Here is a 22,709-nt window from a genome sequence, read left to right as displayed (position 1 = left end):
CTTTGTTCTGAACACATTCACGGAGCATTAAAAGCCACCAGGAACATTCTTTTTTAAGTAAGTAATTTAACACATCAAATGCTGAGATTTATGCCTGCGGTGGCTTTGCAGACCCACCACTTATAATCTAGATGTGCTTCTTTGGCACCCTGGAGGTGAACTGCTGGGATCTCTATGCAGGAAGCAGCGGATGATCCCGAGGGGAATGCAGTTAGCCCAGCACCTGCAGCTGCACTGCCTTAGGGATTTGCTGCAGCATGAGCTGAGGCTATGCTCTTCCCAGGATGCCCCCTGCCAGCGACTGAGAATGATGGGGGTGGTAGGACCTGGCCACTTCCGCTCAACGTCCACTTCCTCTGTGGGAAACCTTGATGCCAGAGGTCTGCTGAGCTGGTCAAGACTCTGTCCTAGCTACACCAATGTCTGAGGCTCTTCATAACCGTTCCTCTCCCAGTGCTAGATCAGCAGTGTAATCTGAAGGCTCTCCCTGCTTACTCCTTTTCACTAGCCCCTTTATCTTTAACAGACATTGCCCCTAAACATACCTTGTAAATTTATTTCCATATTGGCATCTGCTGGCAGGATAATTCCTACACTGGTTCATCTATAACTATATGGTCCAAAACAGGATTAAATAATTTCAAAACTAAAGTAATGTGAGAAGCATAAATGTATCAGACAAGTTCAAACAAATACAAACTATTTATATCATAATTTACCTTGTTTAAGAGCCCTACTTGAAAGCCAGCAAATTCTTTGTTATTCAATTCTGTCAGTCGTGGTGAAGTTTCCCCTATGATTTCTTTCAATAGTTTTCTAAAATTTTTACTGTGAGTCAAGGACACAACACCTCCAGAATGATTTTTCACTTTAATTCCAATTTCCTGGGGAGGTTTCTTCCCCACTGATGCTAGAATTCGTTCTGACTCTAGTTTGGTCTAAAATGAAAGTACACAGTATATTATAAAAAAAATCTATACTATCACTATCATTTTTACTAATTAAGAAAGATAATACTTTAAAAACCCCACAGAACAATTTTCAATTGCAAATCACAGAAAAATGGGTAATTAAACATTTTCCCGTGCTTCTCTGTACTACCACAGCAAATGGGCAGGGGGCTAGGAAGACAAATAACTTAATACATTTAAAAAAAAATCTTGTCTTGTTTCAAAATTATGATTGGATGGTGGAAGGAATGAAAACCATAGATAACAGTTACATTCATAGACAATTAAAATCACATTTTGTTACTGTAAAATCTAGTCTACATATTCATTTTGGACCCAGACATAAAAGTGTATGTAAGACTCCATATATATAAATGTAAACTAGGGCTAAAATTCAGACTACATAGATTGGTATTATATCTGAAAAAAATAAAAGTGTTTATTTCTAACTTTGAACCATCTCGAAAATTAATGCTTAATTTAACAAATATTACTAATTAATAATTAATAATTTGTAAAATGCTCAATGTTTATTACTGATCTACAACAACAAAAACGTCTTCTTACTAAACACTAGTATAACATTTTGATAAATAATGCTTGCAAATATATTGTAACATATATGGGGCATATTTTGTGATTTACATACATCTGAGATAATTCAAGAAACACTGGTGACATAGTTATTAAATTAGTAATTATAACTATTTAAAATTAGAAATGATATTTTCTTTTTCTAGAAAAGATAAAATTCCACCAATGTCCAGAAACCTCAAAATAATTTTGAATTTCTTTGTGGTTTGGTTAGAGATATTCATTAATTTTCCTTACTTACTGGAATTAAGTTTATTTTTTTAAAAAAAAATTAAGTCGTAAAATAAGGGATGAAAGCAAATGAAGGGTCTGTTTCTATAAATTGTCCTGAAAGCTCATATTTATAAAACTATACAAGCAATGCATCACAGAAGGTCCCAGAACTTGTATGAGTTTCAAATCTGTTCACTATTCTTCCTTGTGGCCACACCCCGCTGACACAGCCTTAAAGGCTTAAGGTAAACATCAAATAAAAATATATGAATCAGTAGATCACTAATAAATAAATAACCAAAAAAACTTTAATGACAAAAAGATGTCAGCAGAGAGGAAAAGAGGTTAAGGGGACACTTGACAGACCAGAATATGGGTTGGCCTTTCCTTTCTTTGCATTTCTGGCCACACTGGACTGGTGGGAGCTGGCAAACTGCAGGGCACACTTAAGTTTTGTTTGCCAGTTCTTAACAAGGCTGTCAGCATACCAAAGTGCGAAGGCGTTGGGGTCTTTATAAAACCTGTCACTTTTTTGCATATTACTCTCTGATTTTGAAAGGCCTAATTTCTAGACATATCCAACTTGAAGCACTGTAAATCACGGCAAATGCTACTATTGTTCCCTACCTGGGAGTACTTCTGCGTATAGGAAAGTAAAGCTGCTGCATGATTCTGTCATATAACATAATACATTTGTATGGCAGTAAAGCTCTAAGTCAGTAGTTCTTAAACATTTCCACCCTGCAAGAATGGGCTAGGTAAAGGTGAGAAGTATGGTAAGTAGGGGTGAGTGGAGGATGAGGTACTAATAGAGAGGGGCAGGCAAGGGACAAGGTGGAAAATGGTAAATGAGGTGTGGGTATAAAGGAACAGATGGAGAGCATGAAGAGAGGAGACTTAACTCCACTCCTCAGGTCCCCTTAGGGCCTATCACCCTCTGGTATGAGGAATGCTGGTTTTATCTCCCCCTCTTCCAGAAAAAGCATAGGGATATTTATTGCCTAAAACTAATTTCAGGAAAGTCATTTAATCACACCATGCCTCAATGTTCTGACCTAATAAAGGGGTGCTCTAGCCCAATGTGATTTGAGGAAAAACTAGGTTGAGGACAAACAAAATGTGACCCATAAAATAATTCTGTTCAGCCTCTGCCCCTCTTAGGCCACAAAATATCAGCCAGGTTGGGGGTAGGACAAACTGGCAAGCAAAAAGAGAAATGGCACAGCCTCAGATGATGCTGAAAGACCCTTAACTGCAGTTTGATGGTGAAGCCAAAAGCCATAGAGAATCACATTAGTAGTAATCCATAAAGTGTAGAAATATACACACATTTAATCTGAAAAATTACAATTACACTGGAGAATAAGGAAATGCACTTCTGAGGGCAAAGGATTTTTGTTTTTTGTTTGTTTGTTTTTACCAATACTACCTGTTGGCTGAGTTTTTTAAGGTAAGAGATAACACTGTAACTAAGTCCACAATCTAAATTATCTGATATCAGATTTGGAGCTCCCATCATCCTTAGTGCTTTCTTTAATGGCTATAAGGAAACAAAATACACAACAGTAAGAATAGAATAAATCTTAAAATACTCAAAGTTCAGTTATAAGGGGCAAAAGGACATGATTCATTTCTTAGAAGTCAAGATGCTGCACATAAAACCAAACATGGAACATTAAAAAGTGGCAATGAAAATAGCAGAGAAGTAAAGAGCAGAAAGTAAAAAAAAATAAAAATCAGAACAGAGTGGGATAAGAAGAGCAAGTAACAACATATTCAAACAGGTAAATTGCTTTCAGTCTTAATTCCGAAGTCATAAAATTATTTCATATTGCAATTTATTGTACACCCCACTCCTGCCATGGGATATATACTGCCATGGTATTTACAAGCACACCCCCATTTCTCTTCCCAGTGACACCAGACACCATGGTTCTGCCTTTTCACCTCTAGAAACGTTAGTTAAAATTTACCACATCCACCTCTGAAATGATTTTGATAACTCTTGATTTAGATTATGTGACCAGTTCAAAATCATCATGAATATGTATCTCAAATTTTAAGATCCAAATGAGGCCAACTGATCTTTTCCTCCATTTGGATCTGGCCCTTGCACCAATGCCTCTACTTCATGCTGTGTCTAAGACACATTTACAAGGCAATAAATAAATATGTCTTCAGAAGGAAACTCTATATTGAGAATTTCTAGAGTTAAAAAGGGAAGTTGATATAACATATGAATCTAGACCTATTCTTCTTAAGTTCCAAAATTTCAATTTCACAAGATTAATTTTAATAAAAGAAATACAGATGTGTTTTATAAAAATAACCATGGCAGTTAAAGGAAATTAAAGAAACAAAACAGTTCTTTTTGTGCCACTATGATATCTCCAAGTTCTTATACATAATTTGAGAAGACAATGGTGACACAAATATTTGTAAATAAAAAAACAATATTTCAGGGGTAAAGTTTTTGTTTCCTTGACATTTCTTGTGACAAGAATCATCATTGATACAGTTAATACAAATATACAGATAAATACATACTAATAGGTAATATGGAGGCAGAGTTTTTAAGTAGCTGTCAAAAGCCTGTCGCCACTTCAGATTTGGCTTAAGCTTGTGAATTTTAAACAAGTCATCTGTAAGAGAAAATAAAAATAAAATATTATATTATTCCAATCTCAAAGACTAAGATCTAAATCAAGCAATCCACACCTGTGATATCATTTCTGAGAAATCTCAAGTTTTAATTATATTAGATTAATTTTTCAATGGAATTTATTTATCTTTTGGGGGGGTACTATTTGCCAAAATTATATATAGTAATTTTCTAGAAAATAAAATAAATTCTCAAGTTATAAATTCTCTTTTGTCTATGAAACTACATAAAATATATTACATATTGGTAACTCTACTGAAGCAATTTCCACCTGACAGAGAATCCATAGGCATTGCTTGATGGAATATTCCATTTAAAATAGAGGATGTGAGAAACAAGAACCAAACTGAACTCATAGATACAGAGAACAGATTGCTGGTTGCCAGAGGTGGGGGTGGGATGGGGCAGTGGGCAAGATAAGTGAAGGTGGTCAAATCGTGCAAACTCCCAGTTACAAATAAGTCATGCAGGTCTCATGTACTGCACAGTGACAACAATTAATAATACCGTATTGCATATCTGAAAATATACATATCAAAGAGACTACATCTTAAAAGTTCTCATCTTTAAGAAACAAATTTATAACTATGTAGGGTGATTGATGTTAACTAAACTTATACTGGTGGTCATTTCACAATATATACAAATAACATCATTTTGTTGTACACTTGAAACTAATGCAATGTTGTATATCAATTATATTTTATTCATTAATAAATAAATAGTGTTATGCTTTTTTGCTGAAAGGATAAGGTAAGAGACTTTAGAATGCATATGAGAACAAAAGCTAAACCTCTAATTTCTAGGTAATGATGGCAACTTCTAAATTATGTTCTGGATTCTTTACAATCAGATTATACTTTGTTAGCCATATTTTTCCCCTTTTCATTTCTTTGATTTCAGTGGTCAGGCATTTTAGGCCCAAAATTGACTTTCTCACATATTAGTTCACAAGTGGGTGTCAAATGGGAGGGGTGGTAGAGGTGGGCAAAAAAGGTGAAAGGAATAAGAAGTACAAAGTGGTAGTTCCAGAGTACACACAGGGATGTAAAGTACAGAGCATGGGGAGTATATTGAAGTATATTATAATAATAATATATGTATATATATAATATATGGTGTCAGATGGATACTAGATTTATCAGGATGATCAGTTAGTAAGTTATATAGTGTCTAATCACTGGGCTGTACACTTGAAGCTAATATAATATTTTATGTCAGCTGTAATTGAAAAATAAAAAATGAGTTATAAGAATGGGTGATGATACTAGTAAAAGCAAATAGAGATGCTACGTTGAAGTCTAAGTTCTGCACAACTAAACATGTTTCTTGAATACTATGTTCATTAATACAACTAAAGGTATTTTCCTTTAACAACCAAATACCCAAACTTTTCACACTTAAATGTAATTATTTTAATAATCTAAATGCATTATATATATATATATCACATAAAAATTTCCAAAGCCTCTCATTATTTTCTTCCAAGGGCAAACTTTTTTTTCTAATATAATAATTCAAAATTGGTATCCCCAGACAGCAACATGAACCTGCTACTCTTACTATATACCAAAGACATTATAAATGCATCTTCTATTTTGTTTCTTCAGGTTTTATTGTCTCTTATTCAAAAATAAATGCTTTTACTTCCAATGATAAGACCATTCTTAGGGTATATGCATAATTTCTTTAAAAATAGGGTTGTTCTTTGAAATTCAGAATTACTTCAAGTTAAGAAGAGCAACTGCATGTTTTCTTCCTTTTACAGCTATAATAAATTATTTACTTCTGCTGAATTTAACTTAAATGAATTAACAAAGTCATAAAATGTAAGCTTTTTCTTCTTTTGGAACAGGGTAGAAAGAATAAAGAAAAAAGGTCGGAAAAGACTGCTGGCTCATTGTAGCACACATGTCTTTAAGACCATTCATATCTTGCCTGACCAGGCGGTGGCGCGGTGGATGAAGCATCGGACTAGGATGTGGAGGACCCAGGTTCGAGACCCCAAGGTTGCCAGCTTGAGCCCAAGGTCGCTGGCTTGAGCAAGTGGTCACTGGGTCTGCTGTAGCCCCCCCATCCCAGTCAAGGCACATATGAGAAATCAATCAATGAACACCTAAGGAACCGCAATGAAGAATTGCTGTCTCTCATCTCTCTCCCTTCCTGTCTGTCTGTCCTTATCTGTCCCTCTCACTGACTACTCTCTGTCTCTCCCACAAGAAAAAAACAAAAACAAACAAAAACAACTCCCAGAAAACTATTCATATCTTGACAGAAATGAATGAGAAAGAGACCATGTAATATAATGTTATACTGTGTCTTTATGTGAAGTCTTGTTGGGAATTAGGCAGATTTTGGAAACTAACAAATTTAAATACCATAGACTGGAGAGACATTTGGATATAAATAAGTTTGATAATGAAAGTCAATAATAGTCTTAATATTTCTAACAATGCTGTTTGCAATGAGTCTACCCAGGAGCCAATTTAGTCTAATTACTTCTTGTCAGATTTTTTTGAAACAGATGGGAGGAAGAAAAAATTTTTGACAGTCTAAATTAAGGGTAGAGAACTATTAGGGTGACAGTGCTTTAGTCACTATCTCTGTAGCTCAGAAAATGATTTCCATGGTAGTAAATTTCCATTCACATGGAGTATCTAGAAGGGAATAGTAAAGATGTCATAAACAGCTACTCAACATTTGAAAGACAAGAAAGTGAGTGTAGAACAAGATAAAAATGATATCGCCATCACCTCAAAAACTACTGACATTTCCTCTTTCAGCTCCTTTCTCCCCATTCACTGCTTCAAAAGGGAGGAAGACATGGGTTTGAGTCCAAACTCAGCCACATAATTAGCTGAGTGAGCTTGGAGAAATTCACATTTTGTGTCTCCATTGCATCTATAAAATCGGTTTAATGATAACTGCCTTACCACACAAGATTGTTCCAGAACTAGATTGTGTACATGAAAACACTTGTGTAAAATTTAAAAAAATGGTAAAAGTTGTAAAGGACTAAATATATAGTGATTAACACACATCAAAGTATCTTCCCTCTGTTATTATTCTCCTTTGCTCCTTCTGGTCTCAATTTGGAACTCTAGTTCTTGATGTAAAACAAACAAACTAACTAAAAACAGGTGAGGCCCTGTCCCAGTTGCTCAGTGGATAGAGCATTGTCCCAGCGTGCTGAGGTCACAGGTTCAGTCCCTGGTCAGGGTACCAACGAAAAGCAATCAGTAAGTGCACAACTAAATGGAACAACTCAGTGGAACAGTGAGTTGATGTTCCCCCCCTTCCTGCCCTCCCTTCCTCTCTCTCTCAAATCAATAAAAAAATTTTAAAAAGAGCAAATTGAATGCATATATTTAAGAAAAGTTGCCATAAATGCCTTAAGTTCTTTAGATATTGATCCTGAACAACAACAAACAAATAATTTCCTAAATGAGAGTCTTCTTGCCAACTATGATAATCTGGTTACTGCTCTACTACCATGATTCTTGTGATAATTCATCGAGCCAGTTAAGCATCATATGTCTAATCAGGTAAGTTTCAGTGTGTCAATAATGAACCCTTTAACTACCTTTGATGAAAATGTGGAACTGATAACGAAGCAAGGTTCACTTTCATGTACAGCTATTGTGCTATATATATACAGTAACACAGTTCCCAGCCATTATGAAGTGTATGTGACTTAATTTGCCTTTTTACCAAGTGCCCTGCCCACTAACACTGCAAAATCATCCTATGCCTTTACATTATACCTTTAGTATGAACTAGTGCTTTCAGGAACTACTAAGATAACATAGTTATTAATAATAACAACAATAATAATAACACTAATTGCATTATTGAGCACTTACTATTTGCCAGGTGAGTTCTGTGCAATTCACTGTATTCTTTTATCCCAACTAAACTCAAGGTAGGACTATCACTATTCTCATTTTACAGATGAAATAATAGAGAGATTAATATCTTTTTTTTTTCTGAGTGGGGTATGGAGAAGGAACAAAAATGAGAAGTATCAACTCGCAGTTGCGGCACTTCAGTTGTTCATTGACTGCTTCTCATACATTGCTTGACCAGAGGGCTCCAGCCAAGCCAGTGACCCTTTGTTCAAGCCAGCGAACTTTGGGCTCAAGCCAGTGACCACAGAATCATGTCTCTGATCCCACGCTCAAGCTGGTGGCCCTGCACTCAAGCTGCTGAGCCCACGCTCAAGCCAGTGACCTCGGAGTTTTGTACCTGGGACCTCAGGGTCCCAAGTTGATGCTCTAATCACTGCGCCACCACCAGTCAGGCGAGGTTACATATCTTATCCAAGGTCATAAAGCTGGCAAACAGCAGAACCAGGATTCATACAGGGTAGCTATGCTGTTCCATACTCTTAAGCACTATGGAAGAAGCTACACAACCCAGAAAGTGAAGTAACAGTGGAAATGTAAGGAGTGTCTTCAGAACCTCACTGTGAAACCCAAGTTTGGGATTTATGGGCATAAGAATCTCCAGCCTCAGAAGTGTGAAGAACACTATGCTTCTTAGAAGATACAGGTTATAGAATGCCTAAAAATAGATATTTGAAGCCAAAGGGCAGAATGGGAACTGAGTCAAGGATGGAATGACCCTGAAATGAATATGAAGGGTTAGTGAAGTAGGAAGAATCAAAGATGCCTCTGGGGCTTCTGGTTTGGAATATTTGTAAAGGGATTATAACCCAGGCAGGGTTGTATTCTCAGTGTTGTAGGTTAAAGAGTACCAGGAACAAATGCCACACATGTCTCTCTGGTGTTAGAAGGCAAATCAAAGAGATGGGGAAGTTGGCATTTTGAGAATAGAGTGATACAGACTAATAGGTAACCAGGAAGACAGTGTCAAGATTTGATCTTACACAGTATTAGGAAGTCTGGGAATGTGGCAACTTAGGCATAGAAGGTTTGAGGCAAAAAAAGAACTGAATGCTTTCTCTTGACCATTATGCCATGGTCACATCTGACTTCTATTGTCTGTAAGACCAGCAAAGATCAATTTTAGAGGATGGGTCTTGCTATTATAAAGTGCTATATATCTCAATTTCTGATGGGAGACCAACTACTCTAGTTAGGGGAATTTTTATATACTAATTTTGAAGGCAGGTTGACTTTATCAAAGATGGTTATAAAGAAATTTCCCATTTCCTTGCAGTATTGAGGTCACCTCCACCCCTATGGGGTCAGTGGAGACCGTATGGGAAAAAATAACGAGTGGCTCTTACTTCTCTCAGCCATGGAAGTATCATTCTAGTGAGAATCCAGAACTCTTATCCCCACACAGTGATAATAAGGAGCTATTTCTTTTTTGGGGTGTCAACAGAGGCTATGTGGTGATACTGGACTTCTACCCCTGGGCACTAATAAGGTAGTACCTCAAAATCTCTGACAGAAGGGTGTGAGAGGAAGCAAGCTAAAACAGAAGGTTTAAATAATATCCAGAGACTCATAAAACTGAAAATGTTCAGATTTCAACTGAAAATCACTCATCATACCAGGAACCAGGAAGATCTCAAAACAAATTCAAAATAACAATCAAGAGACACCAATACCAAAATGACAAAGATGTTAAAAATTTCAATAAAGGTTTAAAGGACCCATGATAATAAAACATATTTCAATAACCAATTAGAGACATACTTGAAACAAACGAAAAAATAGCTTCAGCAAAGAAATAGAAAGTGAGAAGTAGAAGCTATAAAGAAGAAATAAATAGAAATCTTAGAACTGAAAAACACAGTAACCCAAATAAAAAGCTCAATGGGTGGGCTCAAAAGAAGAATGGAGGGAACTAGAAAACAGAACAATAGAAATCACCCAATATGAATAACAGAAAATAGGCCTCCCTAAAAAATGACCAGATGTACGATTTGCAAAATTTCCCCATTCCATTGGTTGCCTTGTCATTCTATTGATTATACCCTTTGATGTACAAAAGTTTTTAAATTTGATGTTTTGCTTCTGTTGTCTGTGCTTTTGGTGTCATGTCTATCTTTTTTTTTTAAGTGAGAGAGACAAAGACAGAGTGAGAGACATAAAAGGACAGATAGGAACGGAGAGAGATGAGAAGCAACAATTCTTCGTTGCAGCACCTTAATTGTTCATTGACTGCTTTCTCATATGTGCTTTGACTGGGGGACTGCAGCCGAGCCAGTGACCCTTTGCTCAAGCCAGTGACCTTGGGCTCAAGCCAGTGACTTTGAGCTTCAAGCCAGCGACCTTTGGGCTCAAGCAGGTGACTTTGTGCTCAAGCTGGTCAGCCCAAGCTCAAGCCAGATGAGCCCATGCTCAAGCCAGCAATCTTGGGGCTTTGATTCTGGGTTCTCAGCACCCAGGCCGATGCTCCGTCTACTGTGCCACTGCTTGGTCAGGCTCTATCTTTATTTATTACAACTGCATGTGAATATACAATTATCTCAAAATAAAATGTGTACTTAAAATAGAAAAATAATATACTTAAAATAGAAAAATAATATACTATTTACAGTCTAAGTAAAGATGATCTAATCTAATATTTCACTGTATAATTGTGAAAACTGAGGTCAAAAGGTATATTTAAGAGAAAAGAGTAAGTAAATCCACAAAATACAGGTAGTTTTTGTTGTCAGTCTTATTAATCTCAGAGACATAACCTATATTTCGTTTCAGTGATAATCCTTTTAGAGGATACTGTTAGATTAGTCTAAGAACTAAAGTAGATAGGCTATACAGAACAATCATGCTTATTTATTTACTTATTTATTTTTAAGTGAGAAGAGGAGAGATAGTGAGACAGACTCCTGCATGTGCCCTGACCCAACCAGGATCCACCTGGCAATCTGTCTAGGGCCTGACGCTCAAATCAATCAAGCTATTTTTAGCACCTGAGGCTGACACTCGGACCAACCGAGCTATCCTCAGTGCTTGGGACCTATAATTGAACCCAGGATGTCCATATGCTGGTCTGACACTCCATCCACTGAGCCAACTGGCCAAGGCCTGCTAATATATTTATGATGACCCACTCTTAGCCTTAACTTGAAACATTTAAATGGATTTTTCAGTACATTTAACACATAGTATTTATAGCACTAAAAATATTGTTTTTTTAATAATTTTTATTTTTCAATTACAATTGACATTATAATATTATATTAGTTTCAGGTTTACAACATAGTCATTAGAAATTTATAAACTTATAAAGTGATCACCCCGATAAGTCTAGTACTCTTACAATATTACTGACTAGATTCCCTATGCTCTACTTTACATCGAATCTGTACTTCCTGATTCTTCTACTTTTTTCATCCAGTCCTCTGAAAACCATCAAAAAGTTCTCCATATCTGTGAGTTTGCTTCTTTTTTGCTTATTTTGTGAAATTATATATCTGTCTATCTCTGACTTATTTTACTAATAATAGAAAATATTATACTTTTAATGACTACATTAAAACTCAGTAAAGTTTTGGTTTTTTGCAAAAGTTAAGAAACTCCACTAAATAAAAATACTTACAACTTTACAAGTCGAAGAATACCATGTGGTATTATATTACTCTAAACAGATGTGGCTCTTTAAATGAGAAAAAAATCTCAGCTTCTGGAGTTGTTTCTTTTAGAATATTGCCATGGAAACCATAGCTTCTACAACTACAGTTATTGCAGAATTTACTCTCATATCTATTACCATAACTCACTACCCTGCCTAAAACAGATGCTCAGGAGCATTGAATCTTCATTTATTGAGGAACAAGTGTGAGCCAATACCTCATAGAAGCCCTGTTTTCTGAAGAAAATGATCAGATCTTTGGAGCATTAATCCCAATCAATGATATTTTTTTTGGCCCAAACTAGTCTATGTAAAAGGCAAGTGCACTTAAAACTGGGGGTTGGGGAGAAGAGGTGACAGCATTGAATCTTGCAACCTAAAGAACAGCAAAAGGATCACACACCAGGGGTTAACTGTCTCTTCTATTTGATGTAAAACAATAAGAAGAAAACAAAACAGAAAACAGTATGCAAATTCTACCCATTCAAATCAGTTTTTGGACTTCTATAAATCCAGACATCAATTACTCTAACTATACTTAAAGTGCTTAGCCCATCATGTATTTTGTTTGGTTGTTTTTGTAGTATTTTAAAGGTTAAATAGGACATACTTTACCTACCTAGAAGAGGGAGTAAAACTGGGTAGTTGTACGGCATCACAAAGAGGTTTACACAAGTTAAAGTTGTACTGGCTTTTAAATAACCAAATGGACATCCAAGTTCATTGTACTTTCCACTGCTTGTAACAAACACCTGAGAATAACATGAAGTGATATACAGTTATGACAATAAGGATTTTATATAAAACCAAACTCACAGCAACATTCCATAGCCATATCTATGGTAAAATTTAATTATAATTTAAAAATAAAAACAGTGCTTCTAGACTATGGCTATGTCAAATATATCATATCAAATAAAATGTTCAGACTGCAATTCTTTTATAACTCATATAAAGAAATGAAACTGTACTTATGCAATAACCATTCAGCATGCAGTCTACATCAACAATACTCAAATATTTACTTGGTTAGCACAATGGAAAATAAAGCTGAAATACCATTAAGTGATACCAGTCATTAAAACAAATTGACTTCTCAAAAGAAGTGATGAGCAGAGTAAAGACTTTTAGAAAAATGGAACATGGCCCCTTGCTTAAAGCAGGCAATTATAAAAACACAACCTTTTTAAAGGAGTATGCTAACATTCTTCATGTGTGCTACTAGTAAATCTTGCTCTACTTCCCTTTGATGCCTCATTCCCTTACTCACTACTCATTTTTCATCCTATAAGTATTTCTTTTATTTTTATTTTTTTAGATTTTATTTATTCATTTTTAGACAGAGGGAGAGTGAGAGAGGAAAGAGATAAAACAGGGGGAGGAGCAGGAAGCATCAATTCCCATATGTGCCCTGGCCAGGCAAGCCCGGGGTTTCAAACCGGTGACCTCAGCATTCCAGGTCGACAGTTTATCCATTGCGCCACCACAGATCAGGCTCATCCTGTAAGTATTGAATAGCCAGGCACTGGTGCTAATTATTTGAGGCAGCAAGGAGATACTTTGGTTCATTTGAAAGTCATTTATATGTAAATTACACTGGTAGAGCAAGCACTCAATAATGATTAAAACATTAGTCCTTATTCCATATGACTATCATCTTATTCCTTATTGATATTCTTGATTTGACATATAGTATATTTCCAGATCCTGTATACTCGATCTTCTGTGCTGGAACCCTCTAGCTACCATGTTTTTTCTCTGTGTTCCAGCCCTTCAACAGGACCATTTAAGACAAGTTAAACCCTGATGGAGAACAGGATCCATTTACCTTTCTAATTCTTGGTACTAGCAATATCACCTATCAGTTTACTAAATTCTTGCTACATTTAGTTATAGATAAGTATAAATCCTTCCTAAGTGATTTATAATTCCACAAAACAATGAGTTGTGCTAAAACATGACTCATATAAAATTCATGTCTTTGTTCTTCTTTCACTTCCTTTTCCTCTCTTCCCTCACTTCCTTCTTACCTTCCTTATTTTCCATAATCCCCTGAGCCCTTTGAGTTTTTCCAAATTCCTTATCAACTGCAGATTCATAAAATTTAGTGGTTTGAAGCATTCATCAGAGACCATTTAGTTTAGAAAAATTAAGTGTCTGGTTCAAGACCACATAGTTGGTGGCAGAACTAGGATTCAAATTCAGTCTCCATTTCAATTTTGTCAAATTTCTTGGCTCCTCATTCATCTTATCCTTTTCCACACCCACTAATTAGTAACATTAAGACTACTCTAAACCAAAGTAACATAGGTCAGGAGAAAGGCATATGACACATTTGAAAGGTGGTGCAGGGGGCAAGGGCAGGATTTAAATTTTTTGGAGAAGATTTACAAGGAATGTGCTACATAGAGAAGAAGGCTTTTTTAAAGGAAAAGGTATAATTTGCAATTTTTTTATTTAAGTGAGAGGCAAGGAGGCAGACAGACAGACTCCCACATGTGCCCTGACTGGGATCGCAAGCCCCCTAATGGATGATTCTCTGCCTATTTAGGGTTGCTGCTCCGTTGCTTGGCAACTGAGCTATTTTATCAACTGAGGTGAAGTCATGGAGCCATCTTCAGTGCCCAGGGCCAACTCCCTCAAACCATTTGAGGGGGGAGAGAGAGAGAGAGAGAGAGAGAGAGAGAGAGAGAAGAGGGGAAGGGTAGAGATGCAGATGGTCTTTTCTCCTGTGTGCCCTAAGCAGGAATTGAACCCGGGACTCCCACATGCTGGGCTGATGCTCTACTGCTGAGCCAACGGGCCAGGGTCCAATTTATAATTTTGTTTGTTTTGAAAAAAATTTTAAACCTATAAATTCTAGACTTTAAGTTAGCATTCCATTACCCATATCTCTATTATTCTAGTACATTTTGGGTATATTTTATTGAAATATCAAAATACATTCAAAAAGGTACATCAATTATAAGTTCACAAAGTGAATGCATGTGTGTAATCAACACCCAAATCAAGAAGTAGAACACAACCAGAAACCCTCCTGTCCTTTCTTGGTCACTGCTCTGCACCCATGAGAGAAACCACTATCCTGACTTCTAACAGAGTAAATCAGTTTGACCTCTTTTTGAACATATAAAGTCATGTGATATGTGATCTTTTATGTCTGCTGTCTTTGTTCAATATTATATTTAGGAGATTGTTCTGTTTCTTGCACTTTTATATTCTTGCTGTAAGCCATTTCTTTTTTTCCTATCCAGTTTTAGCATCATTGGAGAATTTAAGTATCTTAAAGACAAGTAGTAGCAATTTAGCATGGAACAGATTTTAGGATGAAACAGATGGTAGTGTGAAACTGTTCCTTGCATAAATAGAAACTAACAATTGCTGATTGTTATGTGGTCCTAAATAGTTTAGAAATAGAACACACTTCCTTACAGTGTAGGACTTCCTTATTATATCCAATAAAAAGGTTGTGACTGCCATGTCTAGATTTTTATGAATTAAAATCCAAAGGTGAATCTAGTAACAAATCAGCAAGCATCTCTGCTGAGGGATCACACCTGGAGGAGCCAGCGGATGTGCATTTGCTTTTTGTCCATGTGAAATCCACACCACATACACCAATATGCTTGGTATCACAAAAACAGTTTGATTATGTTACCCTAATACAGAAAGTAGTTTCAGAGCTTATGACTTTTTGTCAAAAATATCTTATACTTCCAATCTGTCAAATTCACACTAAGGGCTGAAAACCTTGTTTCAGCTGCAGAAGCCAGAGCTAGATAGAATTACATCCCTTAGGTTAAGAATACTTAACTTGCCTGATCTGTGGTGATTCAGTGGATAGAGCATCAACCTGGAATGCTGAGGTCACTGATTCAAAACCCTGGGCTTGAGCAGTTAAGTCGCATATGAGAAGCAACTACTATGAGTTCATGCTTCCTGCTCCTCGCCCCCCTGCCTTTTCTCTTTCTTCTTTCTCTAAAATCAATAAATAAAATCTTAAAAAAAGAATACTTAATCTGGGGTCCCTTGATAGGCTTCAGGGGAATCCTCCAAATCCTCAAATATACAGACTTCATCAGTTTGACCGCTGTAAATGGCAATGTAGGATATGCTAATGATTCATATCAGTGTGCAATTACTTGCTTGTCTCTGGTTATTTTTTAGCATTTTTGAGAAATATTACTAATGGACTCAGTCTAATTATTCCCAGATTAACCTTTGAAATTTCTTAAAGCAATTTCCAGATCTGAGAGTGATTATAGATATTTGTCTAACAGGTAAGGATAAGTACCTGCCAGCAAGTATGGGGTGACTTTCTTTCCAGGATGTACTGAGTTAAAGGTGAAGGTTCAAGTTCGTATTTGTCAAAGGGAAATTTGTCTATTACCATTGGTTCACAATCTATACAGGAGAACCTTACAACAGGATGAGATGTTCGTGGAGGCTAAAAGACAAGAAGGGAAAATATGGTCCATTACAAGTGAGCTTACATTTCTAACAATTCTGCAACCCTTTTTATAAACCATCACTGATATACAGACTAGTGTTTTGAGAAACAGGGCTGTTGATCTCTAGGTATCACCAATAGCTTCAGTGGGGGGAGGGCACTCAGATTCTTTATCTCTACCATCTATTTGGCAATGGGAAAAGGAAAGGTAAATGAAAATGCTCATAACGACCATTTCAGTGAAATAAAAATAAAACTGTTTTGAATACGTTCAAGATGTCATTACGATCTGCAGAATGAATCCTGGATTTCAGATATATTTTATGACCTCTAAGCATTACCTGCTCTTCATTCCTTTGTACCGTGAGCTTACAGATAGTCCAGGTACTGCTAGGGAAGAAGAAATCCATGAAGCTTTCTAGGGAGGTAATGAGAGAGCTAGAGCCACTAAACAAGTAAGATGAAAAATTGTAAAGGCATAGAAAGGGCAAAATAGAGACCAAAAAATGAGCCAGTCACAACTGTAGAGTCCAGAATAATTTTTTCCAGTTGAATTTCTATAGCATTTCTCACACCCACACCCTTGCCTTGATTAGTTAGAGCTCGGAGTGCTTTTGGGGTGCAAAGGCCTATGTGCCTGGGGTGCCAGAGCAGATTGATGGAACATCCATTTTACCAACAGATTCAGCTAGTGAGAATGAAGAGCACCAGAGAGAGAAAAATGGTGGCAACAAACGCAATATGGAGAGATAAGGAGATAGGACAAGTCCCAGGGACAAGGTGAAACAGGGCTCCACGTATGCTTGCTGAGAACTATAAGGCTAATATGAATATAACAAATCATCTCTGTTTCCTTTATAAAAGGGAGAAATGTGCTCACTTGCTTCTAGGACTTACAAACCTACAAAATGTTTTGGGAGCTGAGAAAAATAGCTCTCACACGTGCTTTTAAAGCTGAAGGCATGGTAATATAAACTGTGCGTGAGTTACTTGGAATTTCTTTATTCCTGTTTTTCCTGGTTTTAATTTAAATTAAACTTGAGAAATTTTTTTGGCTTATTGATTTAAACGTATAAGAAAGCAATAAAGACATGAGTGGAGCCCTGTAATTGGTTATAATGAAGTAACCTTGTACCTACAACATTCATTCTGGGGTTTGAAGGTGCTAAGAGTTAACTGGATATTGAGATTTGACCAGGGCACTACCTTGAAGCCCTGAGGGAAGGAGGAAAAGATTTACCCTTTCCCACAGCAGGGGCTGAAATGGTTCTTCAATCAAACATTCAGGCCTTCTGTGGCCTTCTTGAAAAAAAATACAGGAGCCTAAAGATAGTGATCTAGGAATAAATGCAGGTCATGTCAGAAATTTCTAACACTTAGGCAGACTACAGATCAGCTAAACCAGAAAGGTGCTAAACTAGAGTAGTGATCCTTTTGTGCACCTCACATTCCTCCTGAGGGAAGGAAGGAAGATGAAAGGGAGAATTAAATTCATATAAATTTCCTTTTAAATAGACATCACCCCTATTTCCAAAGCCAATTCATCTGGTACTAGAACTACAAAATCAAACCCCTTTCTACCAAATGTAGTGAACAAAAAAGCAAGTCCTTGCTTAGAGATCATCCTTAAAATATTGCTTATTTACCTATCATTGGAAGGTATGTTGCCAAGGGACACAAGTTCATTGCTTACAAAAAGATAAAAAATATGTCTCCAAAGTTCCACTAGTTGTCTAATGACTGCCTAGGAAGAAGTAAAATTACCTCTACATTGAATATGTTTCTTTATTTTCATTTAATTTATTGGGGTGATACTGGATAATACAATTATATAGGTTTCAGGTGTATACTTCTATGATGCATCATCTGTATATTGTATTGTGTGCTCACCACCCCAATTTGATTTGAATATGTTTTTAGAACCTATACAATGTTTAGACCAAGTCACATTTTCCTAAGGATATACATGAAAATCAATGCCAGCACTTTTTAGACATTGTGTATACTATGTAAATCAAGTCAGTTGCTCTGAAATAAAAAACCAAGTCACAGGTTGCAACAGCATTAAAAATAATATTGATTTAACATCCAAAGAGGGCAACTCAAGTGGTAAAGACAGCTGAAAGAAAAAATACCTAGGAATAAACATAATAAAGAACGCAAAGGACCCATATACTGAAAACTACAAAGCATTATTAAAGGAAATTGAAAAAGACACAATAAAATGGAAAACTATTTCTTATTCTTGGATAAGAAGAATAAATATAGTTAAAATGGCCATGTTATCCAAAGCAATATACAAATTTAATGCAATTCCATTCAAAATTCCAATGTTTTTTTTAAAGAAATGGAACAAAAAATCATCAGGTTTATATGGAACCATAAAAAACCCTGAATAACCAAAGTAATCCTAAGGAAAACAAAAGAAAACAAACAAAAAACCGAAGCTGAGGGCATGACAATACCCAACTGCAAATTATACTACAGGGCCACGATAATCAACACAGCATGGTATTGGCAGAAAAATAGACACACAAACCAATGGAACAGAATAGAAAGTCCAGAAATAAAACCACATATATATGGTCAAATCATCTTTGATAAAGAAGCCAAAAACACACAATGGAGAAAAGCCTCTTCAATAAATGGTGCTGGGAGAACTGGAAAGCCACATGCAAAAGAATGAAACTTGACAAAACTACTATTTGTCCCTCTGCACAAAAATTAACTCAAAATGGATCAAAGACTTAAATATAAGATATAAAACAATAAATTACATAGAAGAAAACATAGGTACTAAACACATGGATCTTGGCTGTAGAGAACATTTTATGAATTTGACTCCAAAGGCAAGGGAAGTGAAGGCAAAGATAAATGAATGGGACTACATTCAAACTAAGAAGCTTCTGCACAGCAAAAGAAACTGACAACAAAACAAACAGCCAACTAAATGGGAGATTATATTTTCAAACAATAGCTCACATAGGGGCTAATATCCAAAATATATAAAGAACTCACAAAACTCAACAACAAACAAGCAAACAATCCAATAAAAAAATGGGAAGAGGACATGAATAGACACTTCTCCCAAGAAGAAATACAAATGCCAAAAAGATATATGAAAAAATGCTCATCTTCACTAGCTATTAGAGAAATGCAAATCAATACTACAATGAGATATCACCTCACACCTGTTAGATTAGCTATTATCAACAAGACAGGCAATAACAAGTGTTAGAGAGGCTGTGGAGAAAAAGGAACCCTCATTCACTGCTGGTGGGAATGTAAAGTAGTACAACCATTATGGAAGAAAGTATGGTGGTTCCTCAAAAAATTAAGAAGAGAACTACCTTATGACCCAGCAATCCCTCTACTGGGTATATACCCCAAAAACTTGAAAACATGGGTACGTAAAGACACATGCACCCCCATGTTTATTGCAGCATCGTTCACAGTGGCCAAGACATACATGGACACAACAAAAAAGCCCTTCAATAGAAGACTGGATAAAGAAGATGTGGCACATATACACTCAGCCACAAGAAATAATGACATCGGATCATTTATAACAACATGGATGGAGCTTGATAACATTATACTGGGTGAAATAAGTAAATAAGAAAAAGCTAAGAACTATATGATTCCATAAATATGTGAGACACAAAATTGAGATTCATGAACATAGATAAAAGTACAGTGGTTACCAGGGAGAGGGGAAGGGAAGAAAGGGAAGGGCATAAAGAGAAACAAATATAAGGTGACAGAAGATGATTTGACTTTGGGCGATGGGTATACAGCATAATCAACTGTCTGAATGATGTGGAGATGTTTTCTCTAAATTTGTGTACTCTGGTTGACCAATGTCACCCTGTTAAATTTAATTGTCTAAATAAAAAGAAAGAAAGAAAGAATGCCAGAATAGAAAGTCCTTTCTTGCTTTTATGTACAAGCTAGACTTCCGGCAAGAGATAGAAGGCATGACTTAAAAGCGTCAAAGCTATTTTAAAAAGTTCACTGTAATCAGCAAATTGAAAATCCAGAAGGATGTTTATCGTTTGTTTTATACTTACTAGTGAAAGTAAATTCTGATCTGGCCAAAAAGATTCCGGAATTGGCCAATGTCCAACAGGAACACCAGTTTTAGAGTTAGGTCGTACATAAATGAGCTTATGACAACTATGCCATGGTTGAGCAGCAAACGAATTGCTTGACCTAGATGAATCCGTAAGTCCATCTAAAAGTTAAACAAAGACAGAACTAAGGCATTAATTTCTTTTTACAGCTGCTGATCTTCTTGTACAAAATTTCAGCTAAAAGCAAAGTACAAAACAGTGATTCATGAAAAATGGAAGAAAAAAAGTGACTTTACTAGACCCATCGTCATACCTCCTACCCTTATTTTTTTACCAAAACAGGCAGAATAAGGAAAACTATTGTAAAATTATTTTTAAATTTTCTGAGATTTGGGCATATAAACACACCAAACCACTACAGTTATTTTTCCAAAACAGGTAAATGAAATTGTTCATTCCTTGGAATCTGACAAAATGGGTCCATAAATACCATTTAGATTTTCTTTAATCCCAATTAGATGATAAAAGTATTTTTTATTAAAGTTAGACCAAATCACCACAAATGTAAAATAAAACTATCCAATTCACTTAAAGTTAGAAGGAATGCAGACAATAAAGTCTATATTCATAATTGGGGAAGGAGAAACAAAGCAAATGCACTAAGTTTGCTGTGAACTGATTCATTACAGTTTCCTCATCACCATTAAAATTCCAAGGAAAACAGACCTTGTATAATGCTGCATAATGTATCCCGAATGCATTTTATTTAAACTAGCATATTTCATTTGGCCCCAGTGCCAAACACGGCAAGGCAGAGTTACATAAGCTTTAATGTGATCTCCTCAATCTAAATTATATTTGTAAAAGATACATTTTGATTATTTGAGTCTCAATTTTTCTAAACTATGGATCATTTGATTTACTTATTTAAGCATTACTTTAAACAAGTAACTACTTTAGATCAAGAGCTTTATTGGGGTCTATGGAGCACTAGGGAATACATATAATGGCTTCAGGGGAACAAGAGACATCCCCCCGCCAAAGTTGAGCTCACAATTCTGGGGATGTGAATTTTTCTGAGAAGAGAACTCTTAGCTTTCATCAGAATCTCAACAGTTAACAATTCTGGACAAAGGGCAAATGGAGCTAGAAAGAAAGTCCGAGCTATTTATACAACACCTAATCCAATAGGTCCTCAAAATGAAAGTTCCCAGTTCATGTCAAGGTAATGAACACAAAATTGTGGATTGAACAATCACCTGTTAGCAATAAAACATGTCCTTCCTTTATGTTTAACTTAATTAATTTAAAATAGGCTGTGAGGCCGCAGTCTTCTGTAGCAGGTGATCTTAAACTGGAGGCCAAGAAACCACTGACATTAAACATAAAACTGTGTGTGTGGCCCATGTTGACTTTTTCTAGAGAAAAGGATCACTCTTTTTACAACAGTTTCTCAAAGATTTCTAGGAACTAAACAGCAAAAAGTTCAGTAACCACAGGATCCACTGCTTCACACAGAAATATATGCTTTTCTGTCCCTGTGTATTTGTCCCCTTTTCTTCTGTAGCAGTTCCTGCATAAACATTCACCATCTCTTGCTGATGTGTAGTAACAAACAGAAGATTTCATAAAGATAGCTTGGCACATTTGATGCTCACGAGATCAAAACTAATTGATACTCTGTAGTGAATTTCTAGATATTTCATGAATAGGGAAGTAAATAATTCAGTGTCACCCCAACATTGGGACAAGGGAATATGAAATGGGTAGGGCAGGGGTCAGGACCCATTTTGGCCAAGAGAGCCATGAATGCCAGATATTTTAAAATGTAATTCCGTGAGAGCCATACAATGACCTGTGTATGTGACGCATTATCTAATAAAAATTTGGTGGTGTCCCAGAGGACAGCTGTGATTGGCTCCAGCCACCCACAACCATGAACATGAGCGGTAGGAAATGAATGGATTGTAATACATGAGAATGTTTTATATTTTTAACGTTATTATTATTTTTATTAAAGATTTGTCTGCTAGCCAGATGCAGCCATTGAAAGAGCCACATCTGGCTCGTGAGCCATAGGTTCCTGACCCCTGGGGTAGGAGAAAGGAAGAATTTTCCAAGAAAGATTTGACATTCAAGTTGCTAGAATTTGGCTACCTGACATATATATATATATCAGGCAATGAATATATATTCAGGCAACGAGTAAATGATAG

General features: G+C 36.1%; 1 protein-coding gene across 5 annotated transcripts in view; it reads right to left on the bottom strand.

Annotated features, from left to right (window-relative positions):
* The window catches only part of LOC136385525 (integrator complex subunit 6-like), a 67,446-nt gene that overhangs the window by 10,419 nt on the left and 34,318 nt on the right, over nt 1–22,709 (bottom strand). For 2 of the 5 annotated variants that reach the window (XM_066356532.1, XM_066356535.1), the window contains exons 7-12: nt 20,491–20,654; nt 16,265–16,417; nt 12,590–12,722; nt 4,305–4,399; nt 3,187–3,297; nt 720–938 (exon numbers count right to left, since the gene is read on the bottom strand). In XM_066356532.1, the coding sequence (XP_066212629.1) occupies nt 720–938; nt 3,187–3,297; nt 4,305–4,399; nt 12,590–12,722; nt 16,265–16,417; nt 20,491–20,654 (875 nt within the window). Of the gene's footprint in view, nt 1–719; nt 939–2,384; nt 3,298–4,304; nt 4,400–12,589; nt 12,723–16,264; nt 16,418–20,490; nt 20,655–22,709 lie in introns of those variants that run through there. The other 3 variants (XM_066356533.1, XM_066356536.1, XR_010747837.1) reach the window with 2 other exon arrangements.

This window comes from Saccopteryx leptura, chromosome X (assembly GCF_036850995.1).
Source record: "Saccopteryx leptura isolate mSacLep1 chromosome X, mSacLep1_pri_phased_curated, whole genome shotgun sequence".
Taxonomy (NCBI): domain Eukaryota; kingdom Metazoa; phylum Chordata; class Mammalia; order Chiroptera; family Emballonuridae; genus Saccopteryx; species Saccopteryx leptura.
This window is presented reverse-complemented; position numbering and strand designations above follow the sequence as displayed.